Source organism: Symphalangus syndactylus, chromosome 11, assembly GCF_028878055.3.
Source record: "Symphalangus syndactylus isolate Jambi chromosome 11, NHGRI_mSymSyn1-v2.1_pri, whole genome shotgun sequence".
Taxonomy (NCBI): domain Eukaryota; kingdom Metazoa; phylum Chordata; class Mammalia; order Primates; family Hylobatidae; genus Symphalangus; species Symphalangus syndactylus.
Window position 1 is genome coordinate 131,137,080 of NC_072433.2, and position 15,997 is coordinate 131,153,076.

The 15,997-nt window shown below is 54.5% G+C and overlaps 1 protein-coding gene across 6 annotated transcripts in view; it reads right to left on the minus strand.

Moving 5' to 3' along the window:
• Window positions 1-418: 418 nt before the first annotated feature.
• Window positions 419-15,997, minus strand: part of C11H16orf74 (chromosome 11 C16orf74 homolog) — a 47,866-nt gene continuing 32,287 nt past the window's right edge. For all 6 annotated transcript variants that reach the window (XM_063612521.1, XM_063612522.1, XM_063612520.1 and 3 more), the window contains 2 exons: window positions 3,057-3,200; window positions 419-970 (listed from right to left, as the gene is read on the minus strand). In XM_063612521.1, the coding sequence (XP_063468591.1) occupies window positions 912-970; window positions 3,057-3,200 (203 nt within the window). In that variant the 3' untranslated portion in view covers window positions 419-911. The remainder of the gene's footprint in view (window positions 971-3,056; window positions 3,201-15,997) is intronic.

Here is a 15,997-nt window from a genome sequence, read left to right on the forward strand (position 1 = left end):
CACCAGACTGGCTCTTCCATGTTAAGCGTCTCTCTTAAACCCACGCTTTACCTGGCATGCTCCATCGCCTCCTCCTGACCCAAGAAGCAGGATTTCACCATTTGTGGCCAGGCATGGTCTGCCTGTAATCCCAGCACTTTGGGAGGCTGAGGCGGGTGGATCACCTGAGGCCAGGAGTTCGAGACTAGCCTGACCAACACGGTGAAACCCTGTCTCTACTAAAAATACAAAAATTAGCCGGGCGCGGTGTGACTTACGCCTATAATCCCAGCTACTCAGGAGTCTGAGGTGGGAGAATCGCTTGAACCTGGGAGGCGACACTACAGTGAGCCAAGCTGAGATCACGCTGTTGCACTCCAGCCTGGGAGACAAGAGCGAGACTCCATCTCAAAAAAAAAAAAAAAAAAAAAGGATTCACTATTTGTTACAGAGGATCTTTATTTAGAATGCAAAAAAGAAATGATAAATCTCGTTTTGGACTATTTCCATATCTGTAAAACAACTTATAAAAAACAGCCACTCCACCTGCAAGAAGTTCTTGATTGTGCTTATGGCAGGGGCATGTGTTTGCAGAGCCCTGGGGGCTGGGAGGGTGTGTTTGTCCAGAAGAGAGCCTCTCCCTGGGACCCCAACAGCCAGGACCATGCCGCTCCCTTTCACCAGGCTGGAGTCAGCAAGAACCTGGAGGTGTCAGAGGTCCTGTCCACTCGGCGGGGCCTGGGAAACACTGTTCTGGAACTGGGCAGGCTGGATTCCTCTCTGGTCCTGCCACGTCTCTCCGAACGGAGGCCCGGATTCGCTCAGTTCCCATCCAGGGTATTCAGTACACCTGCTCCAGGCAGCCACGCCCCCAGACACTTGAAGCTGGGACAATGGAGCAGGAGGCAGCCAGGCAAACCCACGACACCTCCTCAGGCTTCCGGGTCGATTTCTCCATCATCCGGGCACGACCCTGTCTCATCCAGCCAGACTAGGAGAAAGAGGGGATGGACAACCTGGATGCACCCTGCCCCCACCACACCAAGCCCCGTTTCCCTGGGAGCTGCAGGGCTGGGGCCTCTGGGATTCCTTGCTTTCTGGTGCTGCCAGAGGCTGAGACGGGACCCAGCCCAGTGATGCTGGATCCTTCTGGGTGAATCGGACCCTGGAACTGCTTAAGTTTAAGAGGAACCCCTCCCAGGGTTCAGGAACCTCCCTGGGGCTCGGACCGTGTAGAGTAACCCTGTGTCTCCCCTATGCCCACACTGGTCCTGGCAGCAGGGAAGGTGGTATGATCCCAATTTATAGGTGAGGACACAGGCTCAGAGAGGGAAGAGACTGTGACAGCCGAGCTAAGGACCTGAGCCTCTGTCTGCCCACACTGGGCTCTCTGATTAGACAGCACTGGGGTGCAGGAGGAGCACTGCAGCCGGAGCCCAGCTCTGCTCCCACCTTGCTGTGTGTCCCTGGCCGAGGCACTGTCCCTCTCTGCACCTGTTTGTTTCCCCATTTCTAAACTAGAGATAAGGGTTGGAATGAGAATCAAATGAGATTTGTGAAAAACATTTAGCCTGGTGCCAGGCACTTCGAAAGGTCACAGAGGAATGCGCCCCATCACACCCACCATGGCTCCCCACCCAGCACCTGCACTGGCCCAACCTAGAGGGGCCTGACAGCTTTCTCCCAGTCACTTGCTCTGCTGGGCAAGCGGAGACCCAAGCTCAGGACATCTGGAAGGGTCTATGGATTCCCCCTCCCAGACAGCCTTCCACACACCCTACACCAGCCTCATGGGTGCCATGTCCCCTGCATGGGCCTAGCGAGACCCATGTCATGATGGCTGTCAGCTAACTGATGCCACCTGCGGGGAGGGCATCCGGCCTGGGGGCCACGGGGTGAAGTGCAGATCACACAGCCTGGGGCTGCATACCTGCTGCACCACTGACTAGCTACATGGCAAGTGTCTCAGCCTCTCTGAACCTCAGTTTGCCCATTTCTAAAATGGGGGTGCAGTGGCTCACGCCTGTAATTCCAGCAGTTTGGGAGGCCCAGGCGGGCAGATCACCTGAGGTCAGGAGTTGGAGACCAGCCTGGCCAACATGACGAAACCCCATTTCTACTAAAATACAAAAATTAGCTGAGTGTGGTGGCGGGCGCCTGTAATCCCAGCTACTCGGGAGGCGGAGGCAGAAGAATCACTTGAATGAAGGAGGTGGAGGTTGCAGTGAGCCAAGATTGCACCACGGCACTCCAGCCTGGGCGACAAAGCAAAACGCCATCTCAAAAAAATAAATAAATACAAATAATAAAATGGGGATGAAATCTGTACTTAACTCTGAACTCTGAGAATTTCTGTAAGAACTAAATAAGAAAATCCGTTCATTACACTCAGTACAGTGCTATCATGACCATCCCCAATATTACTATATTATTATTAATCATAGCAGCAGCCTCAGCACCTGGCGAAGGCCCGGCTCAATAAATCTCTGCTCAATGAATGCATGAACAATTTGTCCCACCAGCTCCAGAGGTATCACAGAGAGGCAGGTGGGGTTGCCGATTTGGGCCTCTGTCTCCCACCTCCTCACCCTCTCCCTGGGAAGAACTCTATTTCCTTGCTGCTCCCAGCAGTGAGCTACATCTGGAAGGCCCAGGGTCTGGCCCCAGCCTGGGCATGGGCTGTGTTTCCAGGTCTGTCCTGTCCAGCCAAGCCAAACTGCAGCAGCCAACAAGATGGAGCAGCGGTCCTCCCGCTGGCAGGGGAAGGAGCATCCATCAATTACCTTGGCTGGCGGGAGCCACGGCGTGGCAGGCCAGCCCAGCCCCATCCATCAAGCGTCCTGGCTGCTGGCAGGGGCTGTCTACTAATTACTTAACACGCCGCGTCGTGCTGAGGCTGGCGCCGTGGCAGGGGGCTCACAGTGCAGTGTACACAGGTCTGACCATAAATGTTTAATGAACCCAGGGGGAGGTGGGGACGCAAGCACAGCCCCGTGGCCCAGAAGGACGCCCCCGAGAGCTGTCTGCACCGGGCCCCGAGACCCGACCCAGCTTGGCAGCGGAGGGGACGGCCTCACCTGTGTTCCCCGAGTCCCTTGGCAGCATCATGCCCGTGGGGGTGGGGGGCGTGATGATGATGTCGGGCACGTCTAGGTGCTTGTCGTTCAGGACGGGGGCCTCGTCGTGGTTGCTGCTGCTGCTGCTGACACACATTTGAAAGCCTGAGAAGCCAGGCGTGGAGCACACACGCACATACACATGACAGAGAGACAGGCATCAGTGGCCGCCGGGAACCGCAGGCTCCACCCTCCCTTCACCATCACCTGAGTCCTGAGGCCTCGCAGCAAGGGGCGCAGCTGTCCCCGCATCACAGATGAAGACCGGAGTCTCAGGAAAGAAAAAGGAGCCCCCGTCACATCTCACAGAACCATAAGTCGGGAAATAGATTTTGGGAAGTGCTGCTCATAGGCTAGTTGGCCTCTGGGTCCAGTTTTCAGCATTTATCATATGGCCCAGCCAGCTGCAGCCTCATTCCCAGCCACCAACCCCTACTCTCCAAAGTGCTCACACTTCCCCAGACTCCCTGGGCTCCTGGGGCCCCTTCGTGCCTTTGCATATGCTGTTTTCCCCCCGCCTGGGATGCTCTTTCTTCGTCTGCCTGAGTAACAAGCTCCTGCTTATCCTTCAAAGCCCAGGAGCTGCAGGGCTGGGGCCTCTGAGATTCCTTGCTTTCTGGTGCTGCCAGAGGCTGAGACGGGACCCAGCCCAGTGATGCTGGATCCTTCTGGGTGAATCGGACCCTGGAACTGCTTAAGTTTAAGAGGAACCCCTCCCAGGGTTCAGGAACCTCCCTGGGGCTCGGACCTTGTAAAGTAACCCTGTGTCTCCCCTATGCCCACACTGGTCCTGGGAGCAGGGAAGGTGGTATGATCCCAATTTATAGGTGAGGACACAGGCTCAGAGAGGGAAGAGACTGTGACAGCCGAGCTAAGGACCTGAGCCTCTGTCTGCCCACACTGGGCTCTCTGATTAGACAGCTCTTCCTTGGGAAAGGTGTCCCGGCAGATCTTGCTGCTCCCTTTTTTGCCCATCTGCACTCACTCATTCATCAATGAATGACATGATTTGTTTTTACTTCTGCCTCTATTTGCTGTGAACACCTGGAGGACAGCCTCTATTTCATTCATCTGTGTTTCCCTTGAGCCTAGTGCATGCTCGGGACAGAGTAAGTAGGAGTGCTTTAAATTTCAAATGCCAGCTGGCGATGGCTCACGCCTGTAATGCCAGCACTTTTGGAGGCCGAGGCGGGCAGATCACTTGAGGTCAGGAGTTCGAGACCGGCTTGACCAACATGGTGAAACCCTGTCTCTACTAAAATACAAAAATTAGCCAGGTGTGGTGGCACACACCTGTAATCCTAGCTACTCAGGAGCTGAAGCAGGAGGAGAATCACTTAAACCCGGGAGGCAGAGGTTGAAGTACGCTGAGATCACACCATTGCACTTCAGTGTAAATGACAGAGTAAGATTCCATCTTGAGAAAAAAAAAAAGGCCGGGCGTGGTGGCTCACACCTGTAACCCCAGCACTTTGGGAGGCTGAAGTGGGCAGATCACCTAAGGTCAGGAGTTTGAGACCAGCCTGACCAACACGGAGAAACCCCATCTCTACTAAAAATACAAAAAAAAAATTAACTGGGCATGGTGGCAGGTGCCTGTAAACCCAGATACTTGGGAGGCTGAGGCAGGAGAATTGCTTGAATCCGGGAGGCAGAGGTTGTGGTGAGCCAAGATTGTGCCATTGCACTCCAGCCTGGGCAACAAGAGTCAAACTCCGTCTCAAAAAAAAAAAAAGAAAATTAAACATAACCAAAAACCCTTCAGGCAGCATTAAGCTAGGTGTTACAATCCTTGTCTCTATGCCCTATCACTTTGGTTTTGCCCCAAACAGTGCCAGGCTGGGATTGAATTAGCTCAAGTATCAGAGCCCCTGACCAACAGGAGAAGCTGAGTAATAAGGGGTTGGGGGGATATTTTTCCTACTGTTCTCAGGCCTCCCTTGACCACCATTAGGACAATGTTCCTAAGTGACCATTGTAGGGTCGGTGTGGGAGTTCTGAAATATGGCTCTGAGAGGCAGAGTTTAAGCCCTTGAGTGTGGATGGACGTAGTGACTTGCTTCCAACAAATAGGACAGACATGATGGTGTGTGATTTCCACGGTGAGGTCATAAAAGACACTGCAACTTCTTCCTTGCCCTCTCTTGGAACACTTGCTCTTGGGGAAGCCAGCCACCATGTCAGGAGGATGCTCAAGCAGCCTGTGGAGAAGCCCACGTGGGTGAGGAATCAGGGCCTCTAGCCAACAGCCACGAGGGAGCCTCCTCAGCAGTGGAGCCTCCAGCCCCAGTCCAGCCATCAGATGAGACTGCAGCCCTGGCTGACATCTTGGATGTAACATCATGATTAACCCTGAGCCAGAACCACCCAGATAAGCCACTCGTCAGTTCCTGACCCACAGAAACTCTGAGATAATAAAGGTTTGATGTTTAAGTCACAAAGTTTTGGCATAGTTTGTTATGCAGTGATAGATTACTGATAGAGTCAGCAAATCTTTCCCTGACCCCAGTAGGAAGGGATGGCAGGTGCACAGTGGGAATCTCATACCAGGCTGTGGGGAAATCAAAGGGGGCTTCTCAGGGCAACCTTTGTTCACCCAAGGGGTGTTCCTCTGAGAGGCAGGTTACACCTGGGCCGTCAGGGATGATCTGTTTGAATCCACAAAAGCATGTACACCTAGAGGACCTGGAGCCATGCCATTCAGGCCAAATTCTTGGTTCACCTGCAGCTTGACCAAGGCTGTAGGCTCAGAAAAACTGAAAGCAGCAGGCACACTGGCTTTGGAATCAGGCCACCAGCTGTGTGACCCCAGGCACACTGCACCTCCTCTCTGGGCCCTTTGTGTAGTAAAGAATTTAACCTTGCCTAAAAAGAGGTCTGGTCTCTGTCCGCGGTTTCTGGGAGGTGCTCTTTAAGCCCTTGGAACATCTTGCCTGATAGGAGAGTCTTTGTTTGCCAGGGGCTGTGGTTACACTGGGTGTCCAAAGCCATGATTGATGGAGGGGGGCTCCGGGTCATGCTCGGAGAGACGCCAGCCTGCAGCCTGAGCTCCAAAGTGAGCAATCAATCAGCCTCCAGAGGAGCCCCAGTGCCTTAGTCTCCTGGGGTTGCCACAACAAAGCGCCATCAACCGGGTGGCTGGAACAATGGACATTCATTGTCTTACAGATCTGGAGGCCAGAAGTTCCAGATCCAGGTACTGGCAGGGCTGGTTCCTCTGGAGGCTACAGGGGAGAATGTTCCAAGTCCCTCTCCTGGCTTCTGGGGGTTGCTGACAATCTGGCGTTCCTAGGCTCGTAGAAGCCTCACCCCGTCTCTGCCTCTTGCCTTCACATTGTAGTCCCCCTGCGTCTTGTCTCTGTCCAGATTCCGCCCCCTGTTTTTTTGTTTTTTTGAGACGGATCTCGCTCTGTCGCCCAGGCTGGAATGCAGTAGCCTGATCTCGACTCACTGCAACCTCCGCCTCCTGGGTTCGAGCGATACTTCTGCCTCAGCCTCCCGAGTAGCTGGGACTACAGATGCCTGCCACCACACCCAGCCAATTTTTATATTTTTAGTAGAGACGGGGTTTCACCATATTGGCCAGGCTGGTCTTGAACTCCTGACCTTGTGATCCACCCGCCTCGGCCTCCCAAAGTCCTGGGATTACAGGCATGAGCCACCGCGCCCGGCCTTGGAAGACTCTTGGCCCCCGACTACTGGGTAGTTTTGAGGGAAGAGGCCACCTCAGCCCAACAGAACTCTGAGCCCCTCAGCGGTACCCACACAGCCCCCCCGAAGCAGGTCTAATACAGTGGGGTTTGAACCTTCTTTACAGAAGAGAGCGTTTCTCCTGCATTCTTGCACAGAAGCCCAGAGTGTGAAACAAATCTAAGGAAGTTACTTGGAGAGAGGCGCCCCTACCCCAAACAACCACAAACAAAGGGATGTGTTGCCAGTGCCCAGACAAGCTACTGGGGCTGGAGACGTGTGCTCCTTCAGTCTCCATTGCCACCATGCTCGGTGTCACCAGCCCCGTCTTACAGATGTGGAAACTGGGGACCTAAGAGAGTAATATCCACACACAACTGAACAGCTAGTGGGAGGCAGAGCCAGGATCCATCCCCAAACTGAAATCTGGCTGACCCCAAGAGCCGGTGCTTCCTGTAGCCGTAATCCCATGTAACAGCTGGCAAACTTTCTGCAAGGGGCCAGGCAGGAAATATTTGATCTCCGTGGGCCACACAAACTACACATACAGCTTTGCCACGGCAGCCTGAAAGCAGCCGTAGACAAAGTGGAAATGAACGAGCATGACTGTCTCAATAAAACTTTATTTCTAAAAGCAGGCATCAGGCAGGATTGGGTCTCAGGGCTGTGGTTGCCAATCCCTGCCCTTTAACATCCAGGACTGGCTGTGGAGGGGAGCTGGGATCTAGGACACACTGGCAATAACAGAACCTCGAAAGCCTGAGGCTTGTTCATGCCAAAAACAAAAGCCACAGCCACAACCCCAGCTGCAGGTGGGCAGGGCAGCCCCCTCTTGAAGGGCTGCGTGTGAGGAAATGAATGAATTCACGAAAGCCCTTCACCCAGCCAGCTGCCCCATAAGTGTTCTCTATTATCATCCACAAAGAGCTCCTTGCGGAGGCCCCTGACAAAAGGAATCGCTGATGATCATATCTGTAACAGGAGGGAGCCTCCCTGCTCACTCTCCAAACCCCTTCCTCGGTGAATACTCCAAGATTCTAAAATAAAACACCCCACATTTGCATTTTAACGTGGTCTGGAGTTTGAAGACAAAACCTACACACATAATCTGTAAGGATCAGATTCTCAGTGAGCCCTGGAGAGGCAAAAGTCTCGGAGGAGAGGGGGTTGGAGGGAGAGGAGGAAAGGAAGAGAGGAGGGAGGAGAGAACGGAGGGAAGGAGGAGAGGGAAGGAAGGAGAAGAGGGAAGGAGGAGTAAAAGCGGGGAGAAGAGGGAGAGAGGAGGAAGGGAGGGAAGGAGGAGAGAGGGGAGGAGGGAGAAGAGGGAGGGAGGAGGAGGAAGGGAAGGAAGAGAGCAGGGAGAGGATGGGAGGAGGAGAGAGGGGAGGAAGGAGAGGAGGAAGGGAGGGAGGAGACGGGGAGAAGGAAAAAGAGGGAGGGAAGGAGGACAGAGGGACGGAAGGGGAGAGGGAAGGAGGGAGAAAAGGAGGGAGGAGGAAAGACAGGGCAGGAAGGGGAAGAGAGGAGGAGGAGGGAGGAGACAGGGGAGAGGGAGGAGGAGGAGGAAGGGAAGAAGGAGGAGGAAGGAGAGAGGGAGGAGGAAGGGAGGGAGAGGGCAGGGCAGGCGAGGAGGAGGGAGAGACCCCAGCCCCTCTCATATCCCCAGGGGCTGCCCAGCGTCAGCAGCAGAGGTGGCCAAACAGGAGGGAACGCTCTCAGGAGGATGAAGCCAATGCTGGGGATTAAAAACCAAATGCCAGCCCTGCCCCAGACAAGGAGCTCATTTGTGCTAAGGCCAGAATTGTTATTTGTTAATTACGTGCCTGCCTCGGGCTATTAAAAGCCTATTTCCTGAGCCTGGGATTCCAGAAGGAAGGGAGCAGATCCCAGGGACCCAGGCCGGACCCAAGGCTTCAGAAGGATGGCGCCTGTGCGGGAAGCCCTTCCCACTTCTGGGGAGGCAGCCCAGCCTCGTGCTGCGGGTCACCAGGCCCTGACTCCTGCTCTGCGGCCATGCACTGTCCTCTGCAGTGCGGGGCCACGCAGACCAGACCACAGAACCCGGGCCCCTGGAGCTGGCTTTCCACACGGGTTACATAGGTGGGTGCTGGCGTGGCGAGGTCGGACAGGCTTTGAGACACGGCTCTGCACCCTCCTAGCTCCAGGACAGCGGCTCCCATCGCGGCTGCCCACTGAGATCACCTGGGAAGTTAACGTCACCTACCCAGGGCCTCAGCCCAGACAGGCTGATTCAAGGCTCCGTGAGGAGCGCCAGGATTTTGAAAAACTCCCAGGTGACTTTAACAGCCGGGGATGGGAACCCCTGAGCTAGGGCCACCATGGGAACAGGTGGCTTTACTCTTGGAGCCTGTTTCCCTGGCTGTAAAACTGTTGTGACACCAGCCTTGCAGGAAATGCCAGGTGTGGGGTGTGGGGCTGCCAAGTGTGGGGAGAAATGGCCCTCGGGAAGCCAGCTGGCCGGGGCCTGGGGGGGCCTGAGCTGGGGGTGCTGTGCCGCCTCTGTGCTGAGACCACCACTTCCTAAGCGTCCGGAGCTGGGCTCTGGGCTGAGCCTGCCATTCGCACTCCTGCATTCAACCCTCACACCATCCCTCAGGGAGAACACTAGGATCACGCCCATGCTACAAAAGAGAACACTGAACTTTGGAGAAGGGAGGTGACGTGCTGGGAATACACAGAGCCCGGGGAGTAGGGCTGGGGCTTGACACAGCTCCAGGCCCCACTGCCCTCACCACTGCTGGGATCAGCAGCCCTGATCCTTCAAAAGCCCTGAGCCAGGCAAGCCCGTGCCCGAGATGCCACATCCAGGCTCTGTGGAGGATGCCCAGGTCCCTGGGGTCAGGGCACCATTTCCTGTGCCAGCTCTTGGTGAACTCCGGGCCGCCCAGAGGTCACCGCAGACACCCGCTGGAGACAGGAGCAAGCGCCGGCATCACGGCTCACGTGCGCCCTCTACTGGTTCTTTTTCATTTCATTTAAATTAATTAATTAATTGATATTTTTTGAGACAGGGCCTCTCTCTGTGGCTGAGGTTCACTGCAGCCTTGACTTCCCTGGCTCAAGCCATTCTCCCATCTTGGCCTCCCAAAGTGCTTGGTGAAACTACAAGCACTCTCCACCACACCTGGCTGAGTTTTAAACTTTTTGGTAGAGACAGGGCCTCACTATATGGGTCTTGAACTCCTGCCTTGGCCTCCCAAAGTCCTGGGATTACAGGTATGAGCCACCCCACGCAGCCTGATTCTTTTAAAAACAGTGTTCGGGCTTGCACCCCAGACGTTGCACTTGGAGGCCCTGAATGGGACCCCGCCCTCTTCCCCAAGTCACCATCACACACACAGAGGGCTCCAGCCTGTTGGACCCTCGATGCGACGGACGGCCAGATGGCCCACTGGGCTACGGTCCACCTGGGCAGTGGCCCCACCTCTTTGGGCCTCTGCTTCCTCACCTGCAGAACTGGGGTAAATAACAATGCCCAGGTCCGGGTGGGCAGGCACGAGAGGTTAAGGACCACACTTGAGTCCTCACTCCAGCCAAGGCAGTGCGATGATTCTACATGCGTTTTGTGGATGAGAAAACCCCAGTGCTGGCCTTGCTGTGCACACGCAATAAACACAAGCTGTCATTCAGATCATGAGTTGATACTAAGCTTAGATTCACATCACGTGATTTGAACCGCAGGTGTAATTGTCCTCAGGGCACTTATTCATTGATTCCTTCAACATTCAGCACCTACTGGGTGCCAACGGCTACCGTTACAGCCCCCTGAGTGTGGGTTGGGTGTCTTGTCGCCCCCTTGCGGTCACACGGCTGGAGTGGGTGCTACACAAAATATTCCTGGTTCCAACCTGACTCTTGGGGCACAATTTTCCCTTATTCTATGGGAATGGCCAGGGGCTTGGGAAGGAGGACATCCCCCATCTGACTCTCACTTCTGTTTCCTGCTATGACATTGCCTCTCGGCCTGGGCTTTCTCACCTGGAGAGCCAGCTTATGTCATCCTCCTTTACAACACAGGTGTAACGCCCCAGCTCTGAGCCTGGGCCAGGGAGGTGGCCAGTCAACAGGCATTTATTGTGCACCTGCTGTGTGCCCTGCATGGCCCCAGGTGCTGCAGACACTGTTGAGGAAAGAACCGCCTCTACAGAGGTTTATTCGTGCCTTTCCCCCTACACCTCCGGTCCAGGCTTCAGTAGCAGGAATGGGGTCCCCAAGATTTCAGGGTCAACTGGAGAAAAAGCAGGAGGGTCCCCAGTGATTCAAGCCATCACTGGGAGGGGCCCAAGATGCTGAGCTTTGAGAACAGTGCTTGTGGGAGGCTGGACTGTGTGAATGCCTCTGGGCACTGATCGTTTGATCCTCTCAGTGAGGCAGCCCCCATCTTCCAGACGGGCACACTGAGGCACAGAGAAGTCAGGGCCCTTGCAGGAGCCACGCAGGGTTTCATGCACAGCCTGTGCTCTGGGGGCTGGAAGCACAAAGATATTTCCAAGATCCTGGGTCAGTTCAAGCAGGGACTAGGGGCAGATGATAAGCCCGCTCACAGCGGGGAGAAGCAGAGTTTAGGGGAGACTGGGAGCTGGAAAAGGCTTCTCAGAAGGGGTCAATCAGAAAGTGGCAGGAGAAATCCCCAAGGCACCCACAGCACACACAAAGGCCTTGAGGCAGGAACACAGGGGCCACAGGCCACAGCACACACAAAGCCCCTGAGGCAGGAACACAGGGGCCACAGGGGTTGAGCGGGGCTGACACTAATCCCTCAGAGATGACCGGGTGTCTGGATTTAGTGCAGGTCTTTCAAAAGCAAACTGATAAATTCCTCCAAGGGTTCCAGATGCGTTTAATCTTTTTTTTTTTTAATTCCAATTACAGGGAAAGCTTTGTGTTATTATGGATGAGGCTGGGGCAGCTCTTGGCGGTTTTACCTTTTCAAGGCATCCCAGGCCCAATAGAGACAGCAGTGGATGTTTTAAATCTCTTTTTAATTAAGGAAAAAGCCCTGGCTTGCGTCAGGGATGAGCTGCTGGAGAGAGACAACCTGAGAGGAGCTACAGGAGCTTCGGCACACCAAGGTGGGGGAAGGCGCCCAGCCGCCTGGCTCTGCCCAGCCAAACCACATTCCTGCGCTGGGCACTAACTGCTCTTCCTCCCTCCTGGGCAGCCCTCCCAGTTCCCGTGGTCTGTTCCTGCTCATCCTAGCACTGGGCGCTCTGGGAAGGCTGTGGAGGGTGTGGGTACAGTGTGGTGAGCCCACATTCCAAAGGCCAGGTCCAGGGTCGGGCACAGTGACTCATGCCTGTAATTCCAGCACTTTGGAAGGACAAGGATAAAGGATTGCTTGAGCCCAGCAATCCTGGTTCAAGACCAGCCTGGACAACATAGCAAGACCCCATCTCTAAAAAAAATTTTTTTAAATTAGCCGGGCATGTTGATGTGCACCTGTAGTCCCAGCTACCAGGGAGGCTGAGAAGGGAGGATTGCTTGAGCCCAGGAGTTCAAGGTTACAGTGAGCTGCAATCACGCCATGGCACCCCAGCCTTGGCAAGACAGATCCTGTCCCCCCCCAAAAAAAAAGAAAGAAAATAGCGCTGGGGGGTGGCGCTGGGCGTGGTGGCTCATCCTTGTAATCCCAGCACTTTGGGAGGCCGAGGCTGGTGGATCACTTGAGGGCAGGATTTTGAGACCAGCCTGGCCAACATGGTGAAAACCCATCTCTACTAAAAATACAAAAAGAATTAGCTGGGCGTGGTGGTGGGCACCTGTAATCCCAGCTACTTGGGAGGCTGAGGCAAGAGAATCGCTTGAACCCAGGAGGCAGAGGTTGCACTGAACCAAGATCGTGCCATTGCACTCCAGCCTAGGCAATAAGAGCAAAACTCTGTCTCCAAAGAAAAGAAAAAAATGAAGCCCAGGTCCAGCCCTGGCTCCATCACTTCCCGGCGGTGTCCCCTCCTCCAGCCCTCAATCTACTCATCCCTAAAATGGAAACAAGAGCAGGACGACTATGAGAAGAAAAAAAAAAAAGCCACGTACTTGGCACCCTGCCTGGCCATGGAAACGCTCGTGTGTGGCCTAGGGTCCCCTGGCCTTGGTGCCGCTGACACTTTGGTCATTCTCTGCGGTGGGGCTGTCCTGTGTGTCAGGCAATGTTGAGCAGTGTCCCTGGCCTCTAGACCCTGTAGCACCCCCAGCTTCTATGACCAAAAATACTTCCAGACGTTGCCAACTGTCCCTGGAGGGCAGGGTCACCAGGTAAAATGCGGGCCATCCATCACATTTGAATCTCAGGTTAACAAATAGTTTTTTTAGTAGAGGCATGTCCCATGCAATGCTTGGGACATACTCGTACTTGACAGTATTCCTTATCTGAAATTCAAATATAACCGGGCATCCTGTTTTTATGTTTTTTTCCTCCTCAATCTGGCAACTCTACGTGGGGCTGTCGGGGGAGCAGGCCCGTCACCCACGATCTTCAATGACAGGGGTAATTGTCATTCACTGCAACAATAACTGGGCATTTCAGGGCTGGCGCTGCCACGCCTGGCATGGAGCTGCTGGCTTCCTCTGTCCCCATGTGGCCCCAGTGCCTGGGGCTACACAGAGGGGCTCCAGGATGGCCCAAGCCAGAGGAACCCAAGTCCCCAGTCTGCCCTTGACCTGCTGTGTGGTCTGAACAAGTTTCTTACCCTCTGTGTCACCTACTGCAAAGGGGGTTATAGGCGCTAACAATTGCCACACACAGTTAGCCCTCTCATTGGAATAGAGATTCTAACCTTTTTTTTTTTTTTTAAGAGATGGTGGTCTTGCTATGTTGCCAGGTGGAACTCAAACTTCTGGGCTCACGTGGTCTTCCTGCCTTGGCCTCCTAACTCCTGCGCTCAAGTGATCTTCCTGCCTGGGCCCCCTAAGTAAGCCGGGATTATAGGTGTGAGCCACTGTGCCCAGCTCTGACTGTAACTTTTGCCCTAGATAATAACCCGTATACTGCAAGGCTGTCATAAGGATGCATGGTACTAAGTGGAAGGTGTCAAATGGCAGGCGCTTAGTCGGGCCATATAATTAGCACTATTATTACTGCTTTGGAAGGAGTAGTATAAGCAGGCCGATTCCAGTTAGTACCAGAGAAAGGTGGTGAACGTTGCTACTTGAGCAAACTGGGATACTCCCAGGGGAACCTGGGCCCTGTGGGCAGCTGAAGCTGGGAAAGGCTGCAGCCAGAGAGCAGAGCAGACTGAAGGCTGGGCTGGACTTGCAGCTCCAGGTAGGAGCAGGACTCAGGAGCCGAAGCGGCACCAGGCAGTCACTCCCAGCTCAGGTCCAGCCACTCTGCAAGGCGAGCTCTCCTTGATCAGGGCCCCAGGACTACCTTGCTCTGCTCGCTCCCTGATCAGGGACCAGGCCTTTCCTGGACTCCAACAGCAGCAACATGCTTTGGGACCCGGCCTTTGTTGCCCAGGCAACCTCAGCGAACCTTACAGAGGGGCTCACTGCTGACGGGAAAGCCCCAGCCCAGGGCCCCAGGAGCTGCTGGCCCCAGGGTTGAGAAGAGACAAGTGCAGTGACAGGTCCCTCAACACGTTTTATGAAGGTCTATGTGCACCGGGCGCCTCGATGCCAGTGGCTTCACAGGACTTGGCTCCTGAAATGATCTAAACAGCCCCTAGTGTTATCCCGCCCAGGTCGTCCTGGAAGAAATGGAGGCGAAAAGAGGTTGAGCCACTTGCCCAAGATCACACAGCTAAGGGCACACAGCCCATCCTACCAAAGGCAGTGTCCCTCCTGTAAATGGTGAGGTTCTTTTTGGTGACAAATGACATTTGAGGGTGACAGCTAGGAAACGGCACCTCACCTAGGGCATCTTCTGCAGTCCTCAAGTTAGCGCTGAGACAGGCAGGTCAGCCCTCACTTCACAGAAACTGAGGCTTGGAGAAGTTCAGGCATGGACCGAGGGTCCCTCACGGGTGGAGGAGCTGAGACCGCAGCCTCCATCTACCGGCTGGAGGCACACCCCTCCCTTCCTGGTGGCCAGTGCACTGAGCCGTCAAAGGAGGGTCTCAGAGGAGCTTCAGGTGTGGTGTGGGCACAAGTTCCTCGCTCAAGAAAAAAGACACGTGGAGCTCACATGCAGGTGAAGATCTGTGCTGTCAGGAGCCTGGTTGCCCTTGCAGGGAGCTTGAGGGGCTTCTGGACAGCTGACAGGTTTGTTGGTCAGTGTGAAAGGCATGCAGCAGCTGACCTAGGACCTGCATCTTTTTCCTGTATGTATGTTACACTTCAATCAGAAGTTAGCCCAGGTGGGGGGTGGTGGCTCATGCGTGTAATTCCAGCACTTTGGGAAGCTGAGGTGAGTAGATCACCTGAGGTCGGGAGATGAAGACCAGCCTGGCCAACATGATGAAACTCTGTCTCTACTAAAAACACAAAAAATTAGCCAGGTGTGGTGGTGCATACCTGTAGTCCCAGCTACTCAGGAGGCTGAGGCAGGAGAATTGCTTGAACCCGGGAGGTGGAGGCTGCAGTGAGCTGAGATCGCACCACTGTACTCCAGCCTGGGCAACAGAGCGAGACTCCATCTCAAAAAAAAGAAAAAAAAGAAGTTAGACCAGGTGCAGTGGCACATGTCTGTAATCCCAGCACTTTGGGAGGCCAAGGAAGGAGGACCACTTGAGGCCAGGCATTTGAAGCCAGCCTGGGCAACATAGCAAGATCCCATCTGTACTAAAAAAAAAAAAAAGTTAAATGTTTCCTCTTAAAAAGAGAGGAAGCATGAACTTCTCCTGAGGTACCATTTTTCACCCAACAGATTGGCAAAAACAGGAAGGCTGTTAACGCTATGGCCACGGTCATCTCCCATGGGGTGAGTGGAAGGGGGCTGCTGGTGTGACTTCAGGAGGGTCACTGGCAAAGCTATCAACATGTGAAGGGTGCACACCCTCCAACCATCTAGAATGTTCTGCCTTAGGCCACCTTCTGAGTGGATGGTAGAAGGATATTTACTGAACGGTAGAAGGATATTTACTTGTCCTGCTTCGGCAAGGCAGGCCGGATTTGGGTTCGAGGGTGGTGGTGCATGCATGTAGCCATGCTGTGCAGCTGTGGGAAAGGGTGGGCAGTACTGTGCGGCTGACAGGAGCCATCCCTGGTGTGTGCTGTTGGGTGACAAAAATGGCACAAGAGCAGGCTGCCCCAGC